The sequence below is a fragment of the Nansenia antarctica genome, assembly GCF_963989245.1.
Source record: "Nansenia antarctica genome assembly, chromosome: 6".
Taxonomy (NCBI): Eukaryota; Metazoa; Chordata; class Actinopteri; order Argentiniformes; family Microstomatidae; genus Nansenia; species Nansenia antarctica.
The window spans coordinates 36,185,939-36,205,848 of NC_137676.1; the positions used below are offsets into that span (position 1 = coordinate 36,185,939).

The 19,910-nt window shown below is 46.4% G+C and overlaps 3 protein-coding genes across 4 annotated transcripts in view; 1 reads left to right on the forward strand and 2 right to left on the reverse strand.

Annotated features, from left to right (window-relative positions):
* The window catches only part of dnase1l1 (deoxyribonuclease I-like 1), an 8,165-nt gene extending 7,151 nt beyond the window's left edge, over nucleotides 1-1,014 (reverse strand). Inside the window, exon 1 of one of the 2 annotated variants that reach the window (XM_080535302.1) lies at nucleotides 975-1,014. The gene's annotated coding sequence lies outside the window, so the exon portion shown is untranslated. Of the gene's footprint in view, nucleotides 1-527; nucleotides 659-974 lie in introns of those variants that run through there. The other variant, XM_080535301.1, reaches the window with a different exon arrangement.
* A 6,291-nt stretch (nucleotides 1,015-7,305) lies between these two features.
* Nucleotides 7,306-8,949, reverse strand: LOC308159796 (E3 ubiquitin-protein ligase TRIM21-like; the record flags this gene model as incomplete). Its single annotated transcript, XM_080533609.1, has 1 exon — nucleotides 7,306-8,949. One exon carries the CDS (start codon nucleotides 8,947-8,949, stop codon nucleotides 7,306-7,308), a length of 1,644 nt encoding a protein of 547 aa, XP_080389735.1.
* A 4,603-nt stretch (nucleotides 8,950-13,552) lies between these two features.
* LOC308160469 (L-rhamnose-binding lectin CSL3-like) lies at nucleotides 13,553-15,573 on the forward strand (the record flags this gene model as incomplete). Its single annotated transcript, XM_080534382.1, has 5 exons — nucleotides 13,553-13,574; nucleotides 14,478-14,613; nucleotides 14,779-14,888; nucleotides 15,233-15,368; nucleotides 15,465-15,573. The coding sequence occupies 5 exons, from the start codon at nucleotides 13,553-13,555 to the stop codon at nucleotides 15,571-15,573; spliced, it is 513 nt and encodes a 170-aa protein (XP_080390508.1).
* Between the last annotated feature and the right edge of the window lie 4,337 nt (nucleotides 15,574-19,910).

The following is a 19,910-nucleotide window of genomic DNA, read 5'->3' on the forward strand; positions in this document are numbered from 1 at the left end:
TTCTAAATGAAGACCTGGGGGTAAACGGATTTAGAAGTTCTTTAGTAAATGTGGGATTTAGTACTCCTCCCTGCCCACCCCAGGTTCTCTGAATCATCCTGGGTAAATGGACTGACTTATATATATATATATATATCCTGGGTGATGGACATACAACCTCCTAAAAACAACACCATTGTTCACACCTCAAAAAAAAACAGTGATAGACTAGTCAGGACAAGAGCATAGTGAAGTAAGAATCAGCCCGATAACAAAGACATTTAACAGAGAACAGAGAACACACACTCACACTCACACTCACACTCACAGACACAGACACAGACACAGACACAGACACAGACACAGACACAGACACACACACACACACACACACACACACACACACACACACACACACACACACACACACACCGAAACAGGCAGTGAGGCTATAAGAGATTAAAGATTTACTTGATGACAAGGCAGCTCAGTGTTTTCCCTCCTCTACCTGAACCTCTGACCCACCCCCATACCTGCCACATACATACCTGTCCTGCAGCCTGTGTCCCTCCCCTAGTTTCACCTGACAGACTCCTCCACCCAGGGTTCACTTGTTATAGGGAAGCCATTCCCTATGTAGAAAGAGACTAGACCAGCCCTGCTTCTATAGTAGACCTTTCCACTGGGGAAGTCAAATCTGGAAACAATTCACTGTCTGGCAGTCCCTCGCTCACACCACACCTTTCCACTTGCGACACAGTACACAGAGTACACACACTCACATTGGATAGATAGATACTATCTCTCACTCTCTCTCCCTCCCTCTCTCGCTCTTTGTCCACACACACAAACACACACATCTCTCAGGTTACAAGTCACACGTAGTAGTCAGGAGGACATTATTTACAATTTAAGTCATGCAGTGGGGGGAAAACATATATAAATAATATATATATAATATATAAAAATATATAAAATATGTTCTGCATACTTACTTGGTGGCCTGTAAGACTCCCGACAGTTTGTTTGAGTTGGTCATTTCCTCCTTCCAGACTCATGTTGCCCCGCCCCTCCACTCTGTCTTCCTGTGGGCGGTGCCAGGTGACACTGTAACTCAGCTGTAGACGGTGCAATGAAATGCTTTGGGCAAGCTAGCTCCTCAACAGTGCCACAAAGTCATAATCATAATAATAACAATGACATGGCAATGGTAGTAAGCAGCAGAAATAGTACTTAATAGCACTAGTAGTATGAAACAGTATGTATGCATATGTGTGTGAGTGCATGTGTATTTAGGAGAGAGTGCAAATATGTCGTTGGGGAACATTTTAAGCCATCAAAAGATTATGTCCAAATTAAGCACTCATGTTTAGTATTTGGTCGACAATCCTTTGCCTGAAGTAATTTATTACCCATTGACCCATCCACCATCATTCTGGTTCATGTTAATTTCTGTCTCAACTGTCCACAAGACCTTTCCCCAAAACTCTGCAGGCTCTTTTAGGTGCTTTTAACAGACTGTAACAAACCTGTTCATCCTGTTTTTGTGGCTTGAAGCCTCTGTTGTGACTTCTGGTTAATAATCTGTTGTGACTTCTGGCTAATAATCTGTTGTGACTTCTGGCTAATAATCTCTGACACATCTGGAGAGGCTCTGGGCTCATCATGGTGAGCATTCTTTGATCATCAACTGTAGAAGTCTTAATTAGAATTAATTAAGAAATTAATCGTATACCACTCTGCTCCTATACCACTCTCAGGGCTGCCAAGTTTCACCAAAAGTTTGGAGTGAGATTTTTTGGCAGTGGAGCGACCCAAAACTGTGCACGTTTTGTCCCCTCTCTCCCACACAATTATTTGTGCTAGTTTCCTGCAATTTTACATGTTGTTCACAATAAACCAGCACAAGAAATGAAAATAATTGGAACATTTGATAAAACAAGACAAATTCAGACAATATATCATATTTATGTAAGTCTTAATAAACAAATACAGTAGCCTACAGAGTCTAAAAGAAAATTGGGCCCCATCAACTGGACTCAGCCCCTTGGTCAGCAGCAGAAAGACCCTTGGTCATCATCTTATATATAGTGCATTGCTCATAGATGGCTATCATGTTATACAGTACATACCAGGGTTTCTCCTGGGTCAGAATGAGGCCTTGGTGGTTGATGTTGCAAACATTTTTTGAGGGACCCCCAATTGTTGTATTTGTATTGTAAATTGTTATTAATAATAAGTAAGCAGGCAGACAGCTGAAGACACCGAGCATGGGACACCTTGGCATACTGCTTTTTATCCCGTTGCGAAACTGCCTTCACGTTTGGGGCTTCCCCCCCCCAGCCTGCGGGGTGTCGGACACAGAGACTGTGAGGACGGAGCGGACGAACTGGGCTGCCGTGAGTCTCACTGGCAGGGATCTCCCTGCTCTATGGTTACTATGGGCGGAGCTGAAGAGGCTGCACCCTGGAAAGGCGGCGGGTCCTGATGGGGTGTGCTCGCGGCTGCTGAAGGTCTGTGCAGACCAACTGGCTGAGCCCCTCCAGAAGCTCTTCAACCTGAGTTTACAGTCAGGGACGGTGCCGGTTCTGTGGAAAACATCATGTCTCGTGCCAGTACCCAAAACTGGGCGCCCGGCCGAGCTCAACGACTACAGACCGGTTGCCCTCACTTCACATAGTATGAAGACACTGGAGCGGCTGTTTCTGAGACATCTGAGACCACAGACTGAACATGCACGTGATCCCCTGCAGTTCGGGTACCAGGAAAAAGTTGGTGTGGATGACGCTGTCCTCTACCTCCTCCATCGTGCTTACTCCTACCTGGATGAGCCGGGAAGTCAGGTGAGGATAATGTTTTTTGACTTCTCAAGTGCCTTTAACACCATCCAGCATCTTCTACTCCGAGAGAAGCTTTCAGGTATGGGGGTTGATCCCTCCACTACATCCTGGATCATGGACTACCTCACTGGACGGCCACAGTCAGTCAGGCTGGGGAACTGTGTCTCGGACACAGTAGTGAGCAACACCGGGGCTCCGCAGGGAACTGTGCTGGCTCCCGTCCTGTTCACCCTGTACACATCAGACTTCAACTACAACTCTGAGTCCTGCCACGTACAGAAGTACTCTGACGATACAGCCACAGGGCTCTACGCTAACCTTTTTCACTAGGAGCACATGTGCTCCTAAATGAAAAATGTTAGGGGCACACAAAGAAATTTAGGAGCACAGTGAAAAATGTAATTATAACACATTTTTATTAGTGATTTTGCAATTTTTGCACCAAAATCACACATTGGCCCATGCCTACAGCCCTACTAGACGCAGAGTTGATGGCATTGTATTATGGTAACTAGCTGTGTCAAGTTCTCCTGGTTAGCAGCATGTTCATTCATTCATCCATGTCATGCCTGTCAGCTAGCAGCTAGCAGCCCAGCCAGGCTTTAGGGCTAGGTCTGTCAGCTAGCAGCCCAGCCAGGCCATGCAGAGGTCTGTCTCCATGCTGCCCACCTCCCTGCTGCTGGGTCAGGCTACATCAGTCACACACGGTGGCCAGACAACTCCACATCTAGGGGTATTAAACTACCCCACATCCAGATGACCAGTCCCCAGCCCCATGCTGCCCGGGGTGGTGACATGTGGAGGTGGCCAGCCCAGCACGGTGCCTCTGCGGCGGCTAGCTGTTAGCACACCACCATCCCCGGGGGTCCCACCTCTCTGCCACACTCAAGTACAACATGTTGCATTTTCATGCCATTAGGCAACTTGCTTCCTAGGGTTTCCTAGGATTAGAGATGCATTTGGACTTTTGGAGTACCTCCACTACTTTCAATGGGTTCTGAAGGTCTGAGAGCTTTCTACTTTCTACCCTGGGTAGTTAACCCTGGTTGTAACCTTGGGTTCAAATCTGGAGTGTGTGGGACCAAATCTGTAGATGTGGTGAGCTAATGAAGCTAATGAAGCTTGAGATGAGAAAAGGGCGCTTGTCTCTTTAAGGCCCAGGAGGGAGTTAGCGATTAGCGATGTTAGCTTAGCGCCAGTTTAACAGAAGTAACTTCACTTTTAACATGACTTCCCGTGGTCGTAGCGGGCTGGCTGACGGCTTAAAATGTGGCCACACGGTTCGCGCAGATTTATTTTTAGAATTAAAAAAAAAAAAAACTGTACTCGCACGTGTGCTCGTGAATTTATTTCTCTAGTCGCACAGATGTATTTTTAGTCGCAAATGCGAGTGAAATGGTCGCACTGTAGAGCCCTATCAGATCCCTGTACTCCCCCTCCCGTCCATCCCTCACGCACGCCACTATGGCTGCCATAGTGGCGTGCGTGAGGGATGGACGGGAGGGGGAGTACAGGGATCTGATAGGAGCCTTCAGCGTCTGGAGAGAGAGGAATGGTCTGCTCCTCAATCAAACCAAGACCAAGGAGCTAGTTATAGACTTCCGTAGGTCTAAGCCACCTCGGTTGCCCATTAACATCCGGGGCGAGGATATCGAGGTGGTGAAGACCTACAAGTACCTAGGGGTGCATCTGGACGACAAACTGGACTGGTCCACCAACACAGAGGCACTTTACAAGAAGGGCCAGAGCAGGCTGTACTTCCTAAGAAGACTTAGGTCTTTTGAAGTGTGTGGAGAGATGCTGGCCATGTTTTACCAGTCTGTCATGGCCAGCATTCTCTTCTACGCTGCAGTCTGCTGGGGGGGAAACATCACCAAGAGGGATACCGGACGGCTGGACAAGCTCGTAAAAAAGGCGGGTTCAGTGGTGGGAAGGAGCCTGGACTCTCTGGGGACGGTGGTGGAGAGAAGGACTAGGAGTAAGCTGCTGTCCATCAGGGACAACCCCAACCACCCCCTCCATCATGTCCTCGCTGGGCAAACCAGCAGCCGCCGCAGAGGGCGGTTCATTTCGGTACGCTCCCGGACGGAGCGATATAAAAAATCATTTATCCCGGCTGCACTAAGACTGTTCAATGGCAACTAAAGTAGTAGTCGGGGTCAAGGCTCCTGAATTTGTATTTATTATTTATTTTAATCATCATCATCACTTTTTAGTATTTTAATATAATAACTATAGCCACCTTTTTTATCCACTTTTCTATCATGATCTCACAGTTTTTTATATACTATACATGGCTGGCCCAGTATTATTGTCTGTCCTTTATGTTGTGTTGTTATGTGTTGTTTTTAGTGGAGTGGCGTGGCAAAATGAATTTCCCCACGGGGATAAATAAAGTATCATTGAATTGAATTGAATTGAATTGAATGGTTACCAGGCCATAGGGCATTCCTGCATTATGATATAGATGTTACGGTACATGTGGGAAAACAAGGGTTGGGGTTAGGTGCTAGGGTGCTACGGTTAGGGTTAGGGTTAGGGGTAGGGTTAAGGTTAAGGTTAGGGTTAAGGTTAGGGTTAGGGGTAGGGTTAGGGTTAGGGTTAGGGTTAAGGTTAGGGTTAGGATTAGACATGCCAGCATGTACCAAGTCACCCTAGCATCTAACCCTGGCCCTAGTTTTCCCACATGTACCGATTTCCCACATGTACCGTAACATATACATATTGTACCGACGCTAACATTACGTTACCCCTTACTGATGTGTTGGTCCGATGTTAGTGAACTGTCTGTCACACACTAAGCCTATCTATCCCAGGGCTCGACATTAAGGCTTGCCCGCTTGTCCAGGACAAGTACATTTTATGTTGGGACAAGTGGACTTCCTCCTGCAGTTGTCCGATGGACAAAGTCAAAACAAAGAGTAAAATAAATAAATCAATATGTATTAATATCCACAAAAAATGAATTCCTCCTTAAACACTCATACTCTCTGTAGCGACTAGATCGAGCCAAAAATCCAAAGTCGCTGAGAGACGCGAGCAGGGTCTGGGTTGAAATTGTATGACGCGCTAAAAACAAATCTCTTGAGATAAAAGGTATGTTTAAAGCATTTATTGAATAAAAAACAATCAAACCCTGTGACGTACAGAAATCCATAAGTGACATCTCAATACGGTGATCAAGGCAAAAACAATCAATCGAAAATAAACTCACAATAAACCAAATAGCCTAGTATACTAAATACTCCTTAAATCATATTCATGGCTCCTACACTCTCTCTCTCTCTCTCTCTCTCTCTCTCTCTCTCTCTCTCTCTCTCTCTCTCTCTCTCTCTCTCTCTCTCTCTCTCTCTCTCTCTCTCTCTCTCTCAGCTATGAACAGTAATCAGGAGAGTGTATCAGGTCAGAGGTTCTACAGAGTAAAGTCTTTCTCTGCCACAGATCTCAGTGTTTAATGAGGCTTAACTTAACAACTGACTGAATTCCGGAACTCTCACCACCTAGAGTGGCAAGTGTTTTATGTGGTTTCTGCCTAGCAACACCACTTTGATTGGCTACACAATGAAGCATCATAATTGATGCATTCCTGGTGAATAAAGTCACCCTTGGCAGTCTAGGATGTTGACAATGTGGGTGACTTTATTCACCTCGGTGATAAATGAATGAATCATCATTCACAGGTGTCAGGTAACAGGGACTTTATTCATCAGGTGTTGATGTTTGATATGCAGTGATGATAAAACCACCACAGAAACAGACCATTAGACAAACTTATAATATCACATACAGAAAATATATCTGTCATATTACAATCACAGTCAACCTTATCAAACAGTTTTTAAGCATATCTGATTCCCTTTGCAAGCCATTAAATCAATAACATTATTATCAAACGTACATTCTGTTAAATGTAATTATGTCACACACATGCAGAGACTGAAGGGCAACTTGTGTTTGTGTTTTAATAAGCCAGACAGCCAGTCTGCTACCTCACATCACCGCCCTAAAGCTCTGGGACCTGGACTAGACTGATTATTAATGTGATCAATGGATCTGATCGATCCAAGTGAATTTAATTGTCTGAACATCCTCAATTTCCCTCTGTACACACCCAGTATTCATTACACTCAAAGTCCCCAAAATAGGTAAACATTACAATGATAACTAGCTAATAATGAAAACACAGTATGCTGAGAGCATCTGGTTTATCATAATGTGAACACCCAGAGAAGTCAAACAGTCTCATGTATCATGTGTCATGTGTCATGTGTTCTTATGAGGCTGGAGAGGCTGGGCTGTATCTGACATTGCTGCTGCATATTCACCATCTAGCAGACACACTGAGAGCACAAACTATATGATAACAAACCATAACCAGCTCAGAAATTACTCTCTGTGGTAAATTATATCAAAACCTTCCCTAATGACTGACTACAGATAAAGATAATTCTAAAGGTGCATATTTTACTCCTTTAAAGGTTGAAAATCAGTCTGTGTGATTGACAGGAGAGATGATCAGAGGGGCAGAGTTTTCACCATCATCATTCAGCTCAGGGCTGAAGTATGGATAGAGTTTCTCAGTGAAGGTGCAGCCAGTGAAAGAGTAGATCAGAGACCTGGCCTCCACATCATAAAAGGAGACCTGGCCCTCCTCATAATCCACAAACACCCCCACCTTCTGGGGCTCCTCTCTCAGGGACAGGGGGACAGCAGGGTCAGCGAGTGCCATGTACTCATTTCCATTCCTCAACACTACAGTCCAGTATCCATTCTCAGGGCTCAGTGTGAAAACCCCCTTCCTGTTGATGGACTCTCTGGCCACTCCTACTTCCCACTCAGTCTTCTCCTTCACCTCTACTTCATAGTAAATCCTCCCTGAGGAGAAACCCTCCTTTCCCAAGACAGAGACAACCCGGGAAAACCTCCCTATGTTATCAGGGAGATTCTTTCTTGTGTCTCCATCTCTAACTTGTTTCCCATCCTCAGACAGAATGAGACAGGGATGTGCTGTATCAGGGTCCAGAGTCACGTCCACTGCATACTGCTGAATCATCTTCAGCTCAACATCGCACAACTTCTCCACTTCACTCGTAAGTGTCTCCTCCAGCTGAGACACAGCTCTCCTCACAGTCCCCACAGAGAGATCACTGTGGACGCTGACCTCAGACCAGTCCTTGGTGTGTGGAGGGGTGGACAGGGAGGGGAAGCTCTGGAGGAGGTGGAGGTGGTCCTCAGTGTGTGAGAGCTGCTCCAGCTCAGTGCTTCTCCTCTGTAGCTCAGTGATTTCCTGCTCCAGCTCTTTAATCAGCCCTTCAGCCCGCCTCTCTGCTGCTTTCTGCTTCTCCTCGATCACGTCAAGGAGCTCAGCCTGGCTTCTCTTCATGGAGTCCACCAGAGCAGTGAAGACCTGTACGCTGTCTGCTTTCTCTCTCTGTGCATCTTTCTTACTAAGATCTACTGAGTGTTTGATCTCTGAAACCTTCTGCAGTCGCTCCTGGATCATCTGCTGAACATCTGCCTCTGTCTTCCCCAGCTGAGCCTTCCTCTCTCCATACTCCTCCTCTATGGGGACGGTGTCATGGGTCTTGTGGTCTGTCTCAGTGCAGAACTGACACACACACGTCTGGTCACTCCTACAGAACAGCTCCAGGAGTCTGTCGTGCTTCTTACACATCCTGTCTTCCAGGTTCTCCACAGGGTCGATCAGCTTGTGTCTCTTTAAGCCTGCGACTCTCTGATGAGGCTCCAGGTGAGTCTCACAGTAAGAGGTCTGACACACCAGGCAGGACTTCAGAGCCTTGAGCTTCGTCCCAGTGCAGAAGTCACAGGACACTTCTCTAGGTTTGACAGGTGTGTCTGGGGCTGGGCTGCTGGCTGCCTTCACTTCAACTGACTTCCTAAACCGAGCAGCCATCTCAGAGATGAAAGTATTGACAAAGAGATCTGGTCTCTTATCAAATGCTTTTTTACACATTGGACACTGGCACAGGTCATTGCTGTCCCAGTACTTTCTGATACAGGCCATGCAGAAGCTGTGTCCACATGGAGTAGCGACAGGGTCAGTGAACACATCCAGACAGACAGAACACAGGAACTGCTCCTCAGACAGGAGACTGCTGGAGGAAGCCATATCTAGAGAGACCAGAGGTGACACCATAAAGCATTTCCTGGAATCAATCAGATCTCGATAGGGACTGTCTTATGAGATTATACAGCGATCAAGAATGATATCATTATAATATTTTGTATCACATAGAAAATAGTCCTTCAACCAAATCAAAAAGTTTTACATACTGAACTGTAAATTAAAAACTCTGAGAGAGTGAACACAATAGTTTATCTTGACTTGTCATTGTAAAGGTCTTTGCACACCAATGCATTGCAATGCACGTATTTTTAAATCCGTCATCCGAAAAAAACGTTACGCACAGAGACCTTGCACACCGGTCCGTTGCGGAGTCCGTTGCGTTTTTTACGTTACTCTCCTCTCCTCTCCTAACCCTTTCGCAATACGCAACATGGAGTCTTCAAGCAGTGAGGATGATTTTGTGCTCCTCTCACTTCTTGAAAATAGGAAAAGGAAAAGGAAATATTGGATCCACCCCATCCTCAGAACTCGTCGGCAGCAAGGGGAGTTTCACCTGCTAATAAATGCCCAAATGAATGTTATTGTTTAGTGATGCTGCCCAAATGAATGTTATTGTTTAGTGATGCTGCCCAAATGAATGTTATTGTTTAGTGCTGTACGCTTTCGTGGTATTATATTGTGTGAATTATCATCTGTATGTTGTTTCCTTTCACTCGACTAACCGCCGAGATAATACTTGAGACATGTACTTCTGTAAACTTTAATCCAACTGTCCTGCAGTTCTAATTTGACGATGTGTCCCAGTCTATACCATGGCGGAGTGGTCAAAAACAACTCTCAAAAGGCTTTTGACGGACGCGAAAAACGCAGAAAATCGAACCTGTTGTTGACACAACATGAGTTCTAATTTATTTTTTTAACGGACGTAAAAAACGCATTGGTGTGCATGGGCCTTTAGTCTCTCAACTCACCTGTCTGTGAGAGTGTGATAGATGTCTCTGTCCTTTCTACTGTATGTGTGATAGATTGTTTGAGGACGATTTCTCAGGAGTTTGCGAGAGTCTGCTCTCCACTTTACGTCTCTACACAGTTTAGTTTTTTCAGCAAACTGACGTTGAGATGCTCCTCCCCATCCAGTACAGCTCTCCTCCCTGGAACAGAGTTAACCCTTTATGAATGAATGAATGAATGAATGAATGAATGAATGAATGGACTTTATTGTCATTGCTACAGTACAGGTACCAAACAACGAAATTTAGGAGGGGTGGCTCCCCTGGTGTTAGGAAAGAAAAAAAAAAAAAAACTTTTAGAAAAAAAAAATCACAAGAAGGGAAGGAGCTGGTTTACATAAATAAAGGCTATGTACACTATCCACTGTACTATACTGTACAGACAGACGACTAGGGTTGTCATATTGCACAATAGTATTATTCCACATTTATTTAAAGTGTCGCAGTTTGCAGGCTTGGAATACATGTTTGTGCCTCAGCACTACACCTGATTTTTTTTTTTTTTACAGGCTGGTCTGTTTCTAACATGTGGTTTTACAGACACGCTCTTCTTACCTGTCATTTCCAATCATCATTATTGTTCCCAGTCAGTATAAACTGTAATCAGAATAATATTTGTGATCAGGACTAAATTGCTACAGAGTAAACACTTCCTCTGGCATGGATCACCGTGTTTGAAGCCACTTAAAGTAATACATGTTTTAACGAGCGATGCCGCACCTCAATCTTGCAACCAATGAGGCTCGGCATATCTTGTATCAGAAGTTCTAATGCTGTTGCGTGCGCGTTATTAACTCCACTGCCCGCCAAAGTGCCAACCCTCTTGACCGCAAAGTTGGCTTGTGGACAGTGGCGGCTGGTGCTAAACATTTTGGGTGGGGCACAGGTTATGGGGGCATGCTCCACGGGGAAGAATATCAACTTTAAAATCTGGATTTACAGTCGATTTTAGCATGAGAATAGCTCTACCCCCCTGTACAGACCTCGCCATCCCCTCTACCCCCCTGTACAGACCTCTTCATCCCCTCTACCCACCTATACAGACCTCTTCATCCCCTCTACCCCCCTGTACAGACCTCTTCATCCCCTCTACCCACCTCTACAGACCTCTTCATCACCTCTACCCACCTCTACATCTCCTCTACCCACCTCTACAGACCTCTCCATCCCCTCTACCCCCTGTACAGACCTCTCCATCCCCTCTACCCTCCTCTACAGACCTCTTCATCCCCTCTACCCCCCTGTACATACCTCCTCATCCCCCCTACCCCCCTGTACAGACCTCTTCATCCCCTCTACCCCCCTGTACATACCTCCTCATCCCCCCTACCCCCCTGTACAGACCTCTCCATCCCCTCTACCCCCCCTGTACAGACCTCTTCATCCCCTCTACCCCCCTGTACAGACCTCTTCATCCCCTCTACCCCCCTGTACATACCTCCTCATCCCCCCTACCCCCCTGTACAGACCTCTCCATCCCCTCTACCCCCCTGTACAGACCTCTTCATCCCCTCTACCCCCCTGTACAGACCTCTTCATCCCCTCTACCCCCCTGTACAGACCTCTTCATCCCCCCTACCCACCTCTACAGACCTCTTCATCCCCCCTACCCACCTCTACAGACCTCTTCATCCCCCCCTACCCACCTCTACATACCTCCTCATCCCCCCTACCCCCCTGTACAGACCTCTCCATCCCCTCTACCCCCCCTGTACAGACCTCTCCATCCCCTCTACCCCCCTGTACAGACCTCTTCATCCCCTCTACCCCCCTGTACAGACCTCTTCATCCCCTCTACCCCCCTGTACAGACCTCTTCATCCCCTCTACCCCCCTGTACAGACCTCTTCATCCCCTCTACCCCCCTGTACAGACCTCTTCATCCCCCCTACCCACCTCTACAGACCTCTTCATCCCCCCTACCCACCTCTACAGACCTCTTCATCCCCCCTACCCACCTCTACATACCTCCTCATCCCCCCTACCCCCCTGTACAGACCTCTCCATCCCCTCTACCCCCCCTGTACAGACCTCTCCATCCCCTCTACCCCCCTGTACAGACCTCTTCATCCCCCCTACCCCCCTGTACAGACCTCTTCATCCCCTCTAGTGAGTGTGTGAGTGTGAGTGAGTGTGTGTGTGTGTGTGTGTGTGTGTGTGTGTGCGTGTGTGCGTGTGTGCGTGTGTGCGTGTGTGTGTGTGTGTGTGTGTGTGCGTGTGCTGAATACATAAACAAACAAGCTAAAAGACGACAATAGAAAACGTACCATGCTGACGATATTACTAAATGTTTGAAGTAGCTTTTATCTTAGCTGACTCTCTTACCTTCAGGTCGAGTTTGTGTATTCTGGCTTCGCAAAACACCAACAGTAGCAGCCTAACAGCCGCGGAGATTGCGACCACAAACGAAGTTTGACTTCGGTAATAGGTCCAGTTGTAATATCCTCAAGTTGGGAACAAAAGATGCCTCCTTCTAATCCATTTGTTCAATTTGTTTACAGAAAGAAATCCTCCTAAATCCTCGGTTATACGATTTTCCAATTTTCCCTGCCTTTGTATAAACTTGCTTTATAATTAAATTTGGTCTGGGTGGTCCTAATTCCTTTACTGTTAATTTCTCCTGGTTGCTACGACGGCTGAACGGTGTTTCTTTTAAAGATTCAACCGAGTTGTTCAGAACATTACTAGCCGCCATAGCGATGGTAAAGCAGGTGAACGAACGTCCGTATGACATGACGTAAGCACGTACGATTCTTTGTGCATGTCCCAAAACCCCATAGACAAATGACCGAATGGCCTGAAGTTACCAAAATAGATTTTACATGCAAGTCTACGAGAACAGCCTAGTGCAATTTCGCGTAGTGTGAAAGTTGCCCCGAAAGGGGCGGGACTTGAAGCTGATTGGAACATACTCCACAGAACACTAGCTGATTGGACTATGATATACGCCACAGAACACTAGCTGATTGGACTATGATATTCAGAAGCAACACTGTCTAGAAGTCATAGAAAAAAAATCTCTCTCTTCTCCCTTTGGTGGGGCATTGTCCAATTGCCCCTAATGAACCAGCCTCCCCTGCTTGTGGACATTTTAAGTCCGTAGTGAAAGAAACCGACACGTTACTCAAGCCAGCAGCACGATGTTCCTTCAAGCACCTAAAACTGGCCAGGAAAAAATAATTAAAATAATAATAATAAGTAAGCAAACCAAATCTTTGGGGATTTTTGGTGAACTGAACAGATTTTCTGGTTACTTATTAGGTTTGAATAGCGGGGACCAGGTTCATTCCCAATAATTAAGGGAAACCGTTCAATTGTAATTAAATATTTTGAAGGACAGCATGATGTGAACTAGAACTGTTAAAATGTGTCTTCTCTCTTTACTCTTCTCTGCACTGCTATATGCATGATCAATCAACACACAGTCCATGCGCTCTGTATTAGAATTGTTTTTGGAATAAAACATTTATAAAATGGCAGGAAAATATTCAACCCTAGTAGTTTGAATTTGAATGCCTATTACAACATACTGTATATTAAAACATTATAATAAAGACCTCAGAGGAGACCAGCCTGGGTTGTGTTTAGACAGAATCCCGTCCGAGATGGAAAACCCAGAGAGGACCATTTGTAAAAATGGAGAAGAGCAGTGGTCCAAGTGAAGGTTATGATTATGACCAATGACATCAAAGGCAGCACTGAAGTCTAGTAGAACTGCTCTCACAATATTCTGTTGATCAATACCTTTTAGCCAATCATCTGTCATTTGAGTGAGCGCTGTGCAGGTTGAGTGCCCTTTCCTATAAGCGTGCTGGTAGTCACTTGTTAAATTGAGAAATAGCATATCTGGCTAAAATACATTTTTTTCTAACAGTTTTCTAATTACCGGTAACAAGCTGATTGGTCTGCTGTTAGAGCCAGAAAAGGCAGCACACCAGGTTTGTGGGCACATATTATAATCAAGACTAAGATGAAAATGTGGCATATGGGAGTGGCAAGATGGTCCGCTACCATCCTCAATAGCTTTTCATCCAGGTTAACAATACCAGATGGTTTCTCATTTTTTATAGATAATAATAATTTCTTAAGTCACTTTACAGAATTCAAAAGAGCAGTTCATCTTTCATTATTTTGTATAGTATACATGTGTACATATGGCTCACAGTATGGTGTTGGCATTTCCTGCCTCAGTTTACATACTTTGTCAAAGTGATCGTTATAATAACTGGCAATATCTATTGTTGTATGTCTTCTTTTGCTCAGGAAAGGGAAGAGAGATTGACTTTGACTTGTGTGTTTCAGTGCTGGTTGCAGCTTGCTGTTTGCTGGCAAGTGCAGGTAAATATTCAACTCGCGTCTGTGTCTACAATCGTACAAACTGTATGAGTAGTAGATATTAACTTTACATACTATTTTGTTTTTCAGAAGAGACTACCTGTGAACATCAAATCAGTAAACTGGACTGCGGTACACTACTTTTAACTCTCACCGTTCACCCCTCAACTGTAACCCCTCTAATAATGTTATGGAACTGAATTCCTCCACTTTGGTGTTTCTCCAGGGCAGGATGTGATCAAAGTCACCAGTGCTAACTACGGCCGCAGAACCACAACCACCTGCTCTAGAGGACGTCCAACCAGCCAGGTCACCAACACTGACTGTATCCTGCCTAGTACCCTGGCAGAGATGGCCAGCAGGTTAGTAAAACACAATCCCCTGACTACCATTTAACCCCAACACTTCTCCCTGCCCTTTCAATCGAAGCTACAGTACTAATCTCTCTCTCTCTCTCTCTCTCTCTCTCTCTCTCTCTCTCTCTCTCTCTCTCTCTCTCTCTCTCTCTCTCTCTCTCTCTCTCTCAGGTGTGATGGGAAGAATAATTGTTCTGTGCGTGCCTCCAACTCTGTGTTCTCTGATCCATGCATTGGTACTTGTAAATACCTGAAGGTGTACTACACCTGCATCCCCACTAGTAAGTGTGTGTGTGTGTGTGTGTGTGTGTGTGTGTTATATTTTGATCAACTGTCCAACTGTATGAATAGGAAGAGATATTTACTTACATTTTCCATTTCTTTCAGAGACGAGTGTGACATGTGAACATCAGACTAGTGAAATGGACTGCGGTACACACCTCTAGACTCACCATTCACCCCTCAACTCTCACCTCTCTATCCCCTCATTTAGAAGGGGGTCGGTTAATAAAGAGATTCACAATAGAACATGGCTTAACTAGAACTTGCAAACACATCTTTCAATAATGACTCTGTGTACATTATGGAATTGGCATTGAATTCCTCCACTTTGGTGTTTCTCCAGGGCAGGATGTGATCAAAGTCACCAGTGCTAACTACGGCCGCAGAAACAAAAGGACCTGCTCTAGTGGACGTCCAACCAGCCAGCTCATCAACATTCTCTGTATCCTGCCTAGTACCCTGGCAGAGATGGCCAGCAGGTTAGTAAAACACAATCCCCTGACTACCATTTAACCGCAACACTCTTCCCACCTCCACACTCCCCACTACAGTACTGACATGTCTCTCTCTCTCAGGTGTAATGGGAGGAGCCTGTGCAACGTGCATGCCTCCAACTCTGTGTTTTCTGATCCATGCTTTGGTACTTTCAAATACCTGGATGTGTCCTACATCAATGCCCGCTAGTAAGTAGTTTGCTTACATTCAAGCTGCTTACATTCAAGCAGGAGATACTGGTGACCTTCTACCGCGGCGCAGTGGAGAGCATCCTCACCTACGGCATCTGCAACTGGTTCTCCAGCTGCACAACCGCGGAGAGAAATGCGCTACAGAGAGTCGTGAGAACAGCACAGAAGATCACCGGCGCCCCCTCCCCTCTCTGGAAGAGCTGTACAACACACGCTGTCTCAGGAAGGCCTCCAAGATCTCCAGGGACCCAACCCACCCTGGGTACGAACACTTTACCCGGCTGCCCTCGAAAAGGCGGTTCAGGACCTTGGCCGCAAGGACAAACAGACTGAAGAACAGCTTCTACCACAGGGCCGTCCAGGCCCTGAACACAGCAAAGACCTAGGTTCTGGGCCCTGGACAGTCTGGACGGATTGATGGCAGCTGCTGGACTGAAAAAAAAAATCAGGTGTAGTGCTGAGGCACAAATATGTACATTTCAAGCCTGCAAACTGCGACACTTTAAATAAATGTGCAATAACACTATTGTGCAATATGACAACCCTAGTCGTCTATCTGTACAGTATAGTATAGTGGATAGTGTACATAGCCTTTATTTATGTAAACCAGCTCCTTCCCTTCTTGTGATTTTTTTTTTTAAAGTGTTTTTTTTTCTTTCCTAACACCAGGGGAGCCACCCCTCCTAAATTTCGTTGTTTGGTACCTGTACTGTAGCAATGACAATAAAGACCATTCATTCATTCATTCATTCAAGCTATAAATCTATTGGGCCAAATGTGACCTACTCTGACAGGGGGATGGTCGTGGGATGATCGCTCCTTAAAGCAGACTGGGATGTGAAAGATCATTATAATTGGTTCAGAACCATACTGTACTCACCAGAAGTGCTGAAGGGTTGTGTGTTGTCTTGCAGGAGACCCTCTCTCAGGAGTCTAGAGACCAGGGAGAAGTGCCTCTTCATTTCCTGCCTCTTCTCCCTCTTACAGAAATCTCCTGTTCTCCATATGAACAGAGCAGGGGGGCTTAACACAAAGCAGGATCAATGAGTTAGCCAGCTAACATCAAAAATAATATCTAAGATATTCAATATTCATCAAATTGAAATTGGCAAAATAGTGATTCCATACTTCCAACAACCCATATTGAAGCTTAACTTTTGTAAAACACACACATACATATGAATTGAGTGTTGCAGTAGCTCATTGACGGTTTGAACAGTGGTGGCTGGGTTTATAACTTTGTTTAGAATAGAGCATGTAAATAAAGACCAATGCATGTAAAGACAAACAAGTAAAGACATTGAACAAACAAATAAAGCTGAGACGTTCATCTTTTGGGTTCACAGCAGCACCACAACACAGGACCATACAGTCAGGGCCACTCCTAACTGACGTACAACCATAGTATACTTTTTCTATATTTATCTAGACACTGATCATTACTGACCTTTGATGGGGATTCTGTCATCATATTAGTTGGTTTGAAGTGACTACAAGGTGTTTTGGACATATTTTCAGAATGCATGGCTACTCGGTTTCTTGGGAAGCTAAATATGTAACTAAAAACTGTCTGGGCTAATCAACTAGAGCCAAGGTCAGGGCCAGAGCAGGAAAAATGGTAATAAACGATTCAAGAGTGTGAGAGGACATCCTAAGTGCCAGTCTGGGAACAATGCGTGTTGTTCAGTTGGTGCCAAGACCTGCCTTCACTGCAGACCTGCCTTCACTGCAGGTTCTATCTGTACGCAGGGGTGTAGCCAGTTCATTTTCAGGAGGTAGAAACGGGGGGACAACAGTTCAATTGGGGGGGCCAGCCAAAAGCAATCCAAAAAAATGTGGGGGTCAAAAATGAAGGCCGCCACCGACCTCTCTCCAGACTACTAAGTGGAAACATTTGCTTTTCTTAAATAGTACAGTTAGGCTACACAGTGTATTTGTCTTCATAGTGTTTTTGTTGGCTACATTAACTCTTTCACCTTGTAAGCAAGGTGCATAAAAAGACTAATTACAAGATACGTATCTGATAATTAGGAGATCCTATCTCCTAATTACGAGATAGCAGTGGTGTGCCGTCAGGGCCAGCAAGGCCTTCTCTGCTGGCCTAAACATCATCAGAATATACATTTTATTTTAATATATTTTTTCCACAAATATGTATTAATGATTCCCCATAGTCTATTCTCTTCATTTCATAGCTTTCCTCTTGGTTGCGCTGCTTCCAGTCTCCGATTGAGATTTGGAGGGCTGGCCTTTATGTTAGAGCTTTTATTCAATCAAAATGTGTTGCTAGGGGGCTCCAAAATCTGCCCGCCTGCACGATAAACGGTGCCGCGAATACGACCTGTAACTTAACGTTGGAACGAGAAAACCTGTGGCGTACCTAGTAAACCTACGTAGATGCGAGCAAAAGCATGAACGGCGCCTGTCACCAGGGGAGTCTCCGACTCTCCGACACCACCTACTGGTGGCTGGACTTTATTGGAACTAATTGCTAATACCTGTCACCTGTTGTATCTTTGTTTGTGGCTATTTAGGTGTGTCCCTTTTCCCTGTTCCCTTGTCTGTCGATCACTTGTGTTACCCCGTTTGGAATGCTTCAGTATCCTGTGTACGTATTACCACTTCACGTATCCGTTACTCGGAACGTGATTGAGCCTTGACTTTGTTTGAAACCTTGTACCTCCTTTGGAGCCCTTTGCTCAAACTTTAGTTTCCGTGTACTTTATTATTGACCTCAGTTCCTTAGTTATTATTGCATACGTGCTGAGCCCTACTGCTCCCCTTTTTGTTGTTCCGTCTGAAAGTTTATGTTTGTACCTGCGAACTATACGTCTCAGTAAAGAGAGTCTTTATTTTATTATATCTCCGTCTCATTGTTTACTTACACCGCACCTGGACCCGACACTATTGTATACATACAGAACCTTTAGAGAAACGTAACAGATCGACTGACCACTATGGATCCAGCGGATGTAGTACAACTTCGCACCGTACTGGCCACCCAAGGTGCCATGCTGACCCAGCATGAACGTCTCCTCAGGGAGATGACTGAAAATCTCCGCCAGCTGTCCCTCACCGTCCAGAGCCTGGTGGACCGCCAGGACAACGCTGAACTGGTCGCCGCCGCCGCAGCCAACGCCGCAGCAGCCCTACCTCCACTACTGGTCCCTACACCTCCGCCTACACCTCGTGAGCCTCGCCTTCCACCTCCAGAGAGGTACGACGGACGTCCAGAGGGCTGCCGAGAGTTCATCACTCAGTGCACCTTAGTGTTCAACCTACAGCCGACCTCCTTTCCCACCGAGCAGTCCCGGGTGGCCTATATCACCACTCTGCTAACGGGACGTGCCCTGTCCTGGGCGACGGCAGAGTGGGAGAGGGGGACTGCGATATGTGCCAGTTCCCAGCTCTTCATAGCAGAGCTGCGTAAAGTCTTCGATCACACCCGGGTACTCTCTACCTACGAGGCAGGCAGGAGACTCACCGCCTGTCGACAGGGTCATCGCACGGTGGCGGACTATTCCGTGGAGTTCCGCACCCTGGCCAGAGAGACCGGGTGGGAGGAGCGCGCTGTAGTCGTCCTGTATGCTCAGGGGCTCTCGGAGGTCATGAAGGACGAGTTGTCCTTCCGAGAGCTGCCTGAGCAGCTGGACGACTTAGTCGACCTCTCTCGGCGGGTGGATAATAGACGCCGGGAGCGGGACCGCGAGAGAGGCTCGGCTAGGGGCGCGCCCTCCCACCTAACGCCGGGTGTGAAACCACCCAGTGGCTTCATGGAGGAGCCAACCTATGATGAGCCAATGCAGTTAGGAGCGGCACGCCTTTCCCAGACCGAGCGACAGCGGCGTCAGAGAGAGGGGCGCTGTCTGTATTGCGGGCGGGCTGGACACCTAGTCGCTACGTGCCCGGAGAAGCCGGGAAACGGGAGGGCTCGCTAATGTCGGGAGGGGCATTGGTGAGCCATGAATCACCTTCTGCAATGGGCGATCACCGGACTTTTTGGGGGGTAACGTTAGAGGGGGGACGCCGCATACGACAGGTGTGGGCGTTGGTGGACTCGGGGGCGGCGGGGAACCTTATGGACACGGGCTTAGCCCACGAGTGGGGACTAGCTCTCAAGGACCTTCCCGTTCCATTACCGGTCCGCGCCCTGGACGGCCGGCCTCTGGGGACCGGCTTCATTACCCAGTGCACACCACCTATTCGTCTCCAGGTGGAGCGAGAACAGTGGGAGCTGATCCAGTTTTTTATTATTGAGTCTCCTGACTGTCCTCTGGTCCTGGGGCACCCCTGGCTGGCGGTGCACAACCACAACATTAACTGGTCCACGGGGCG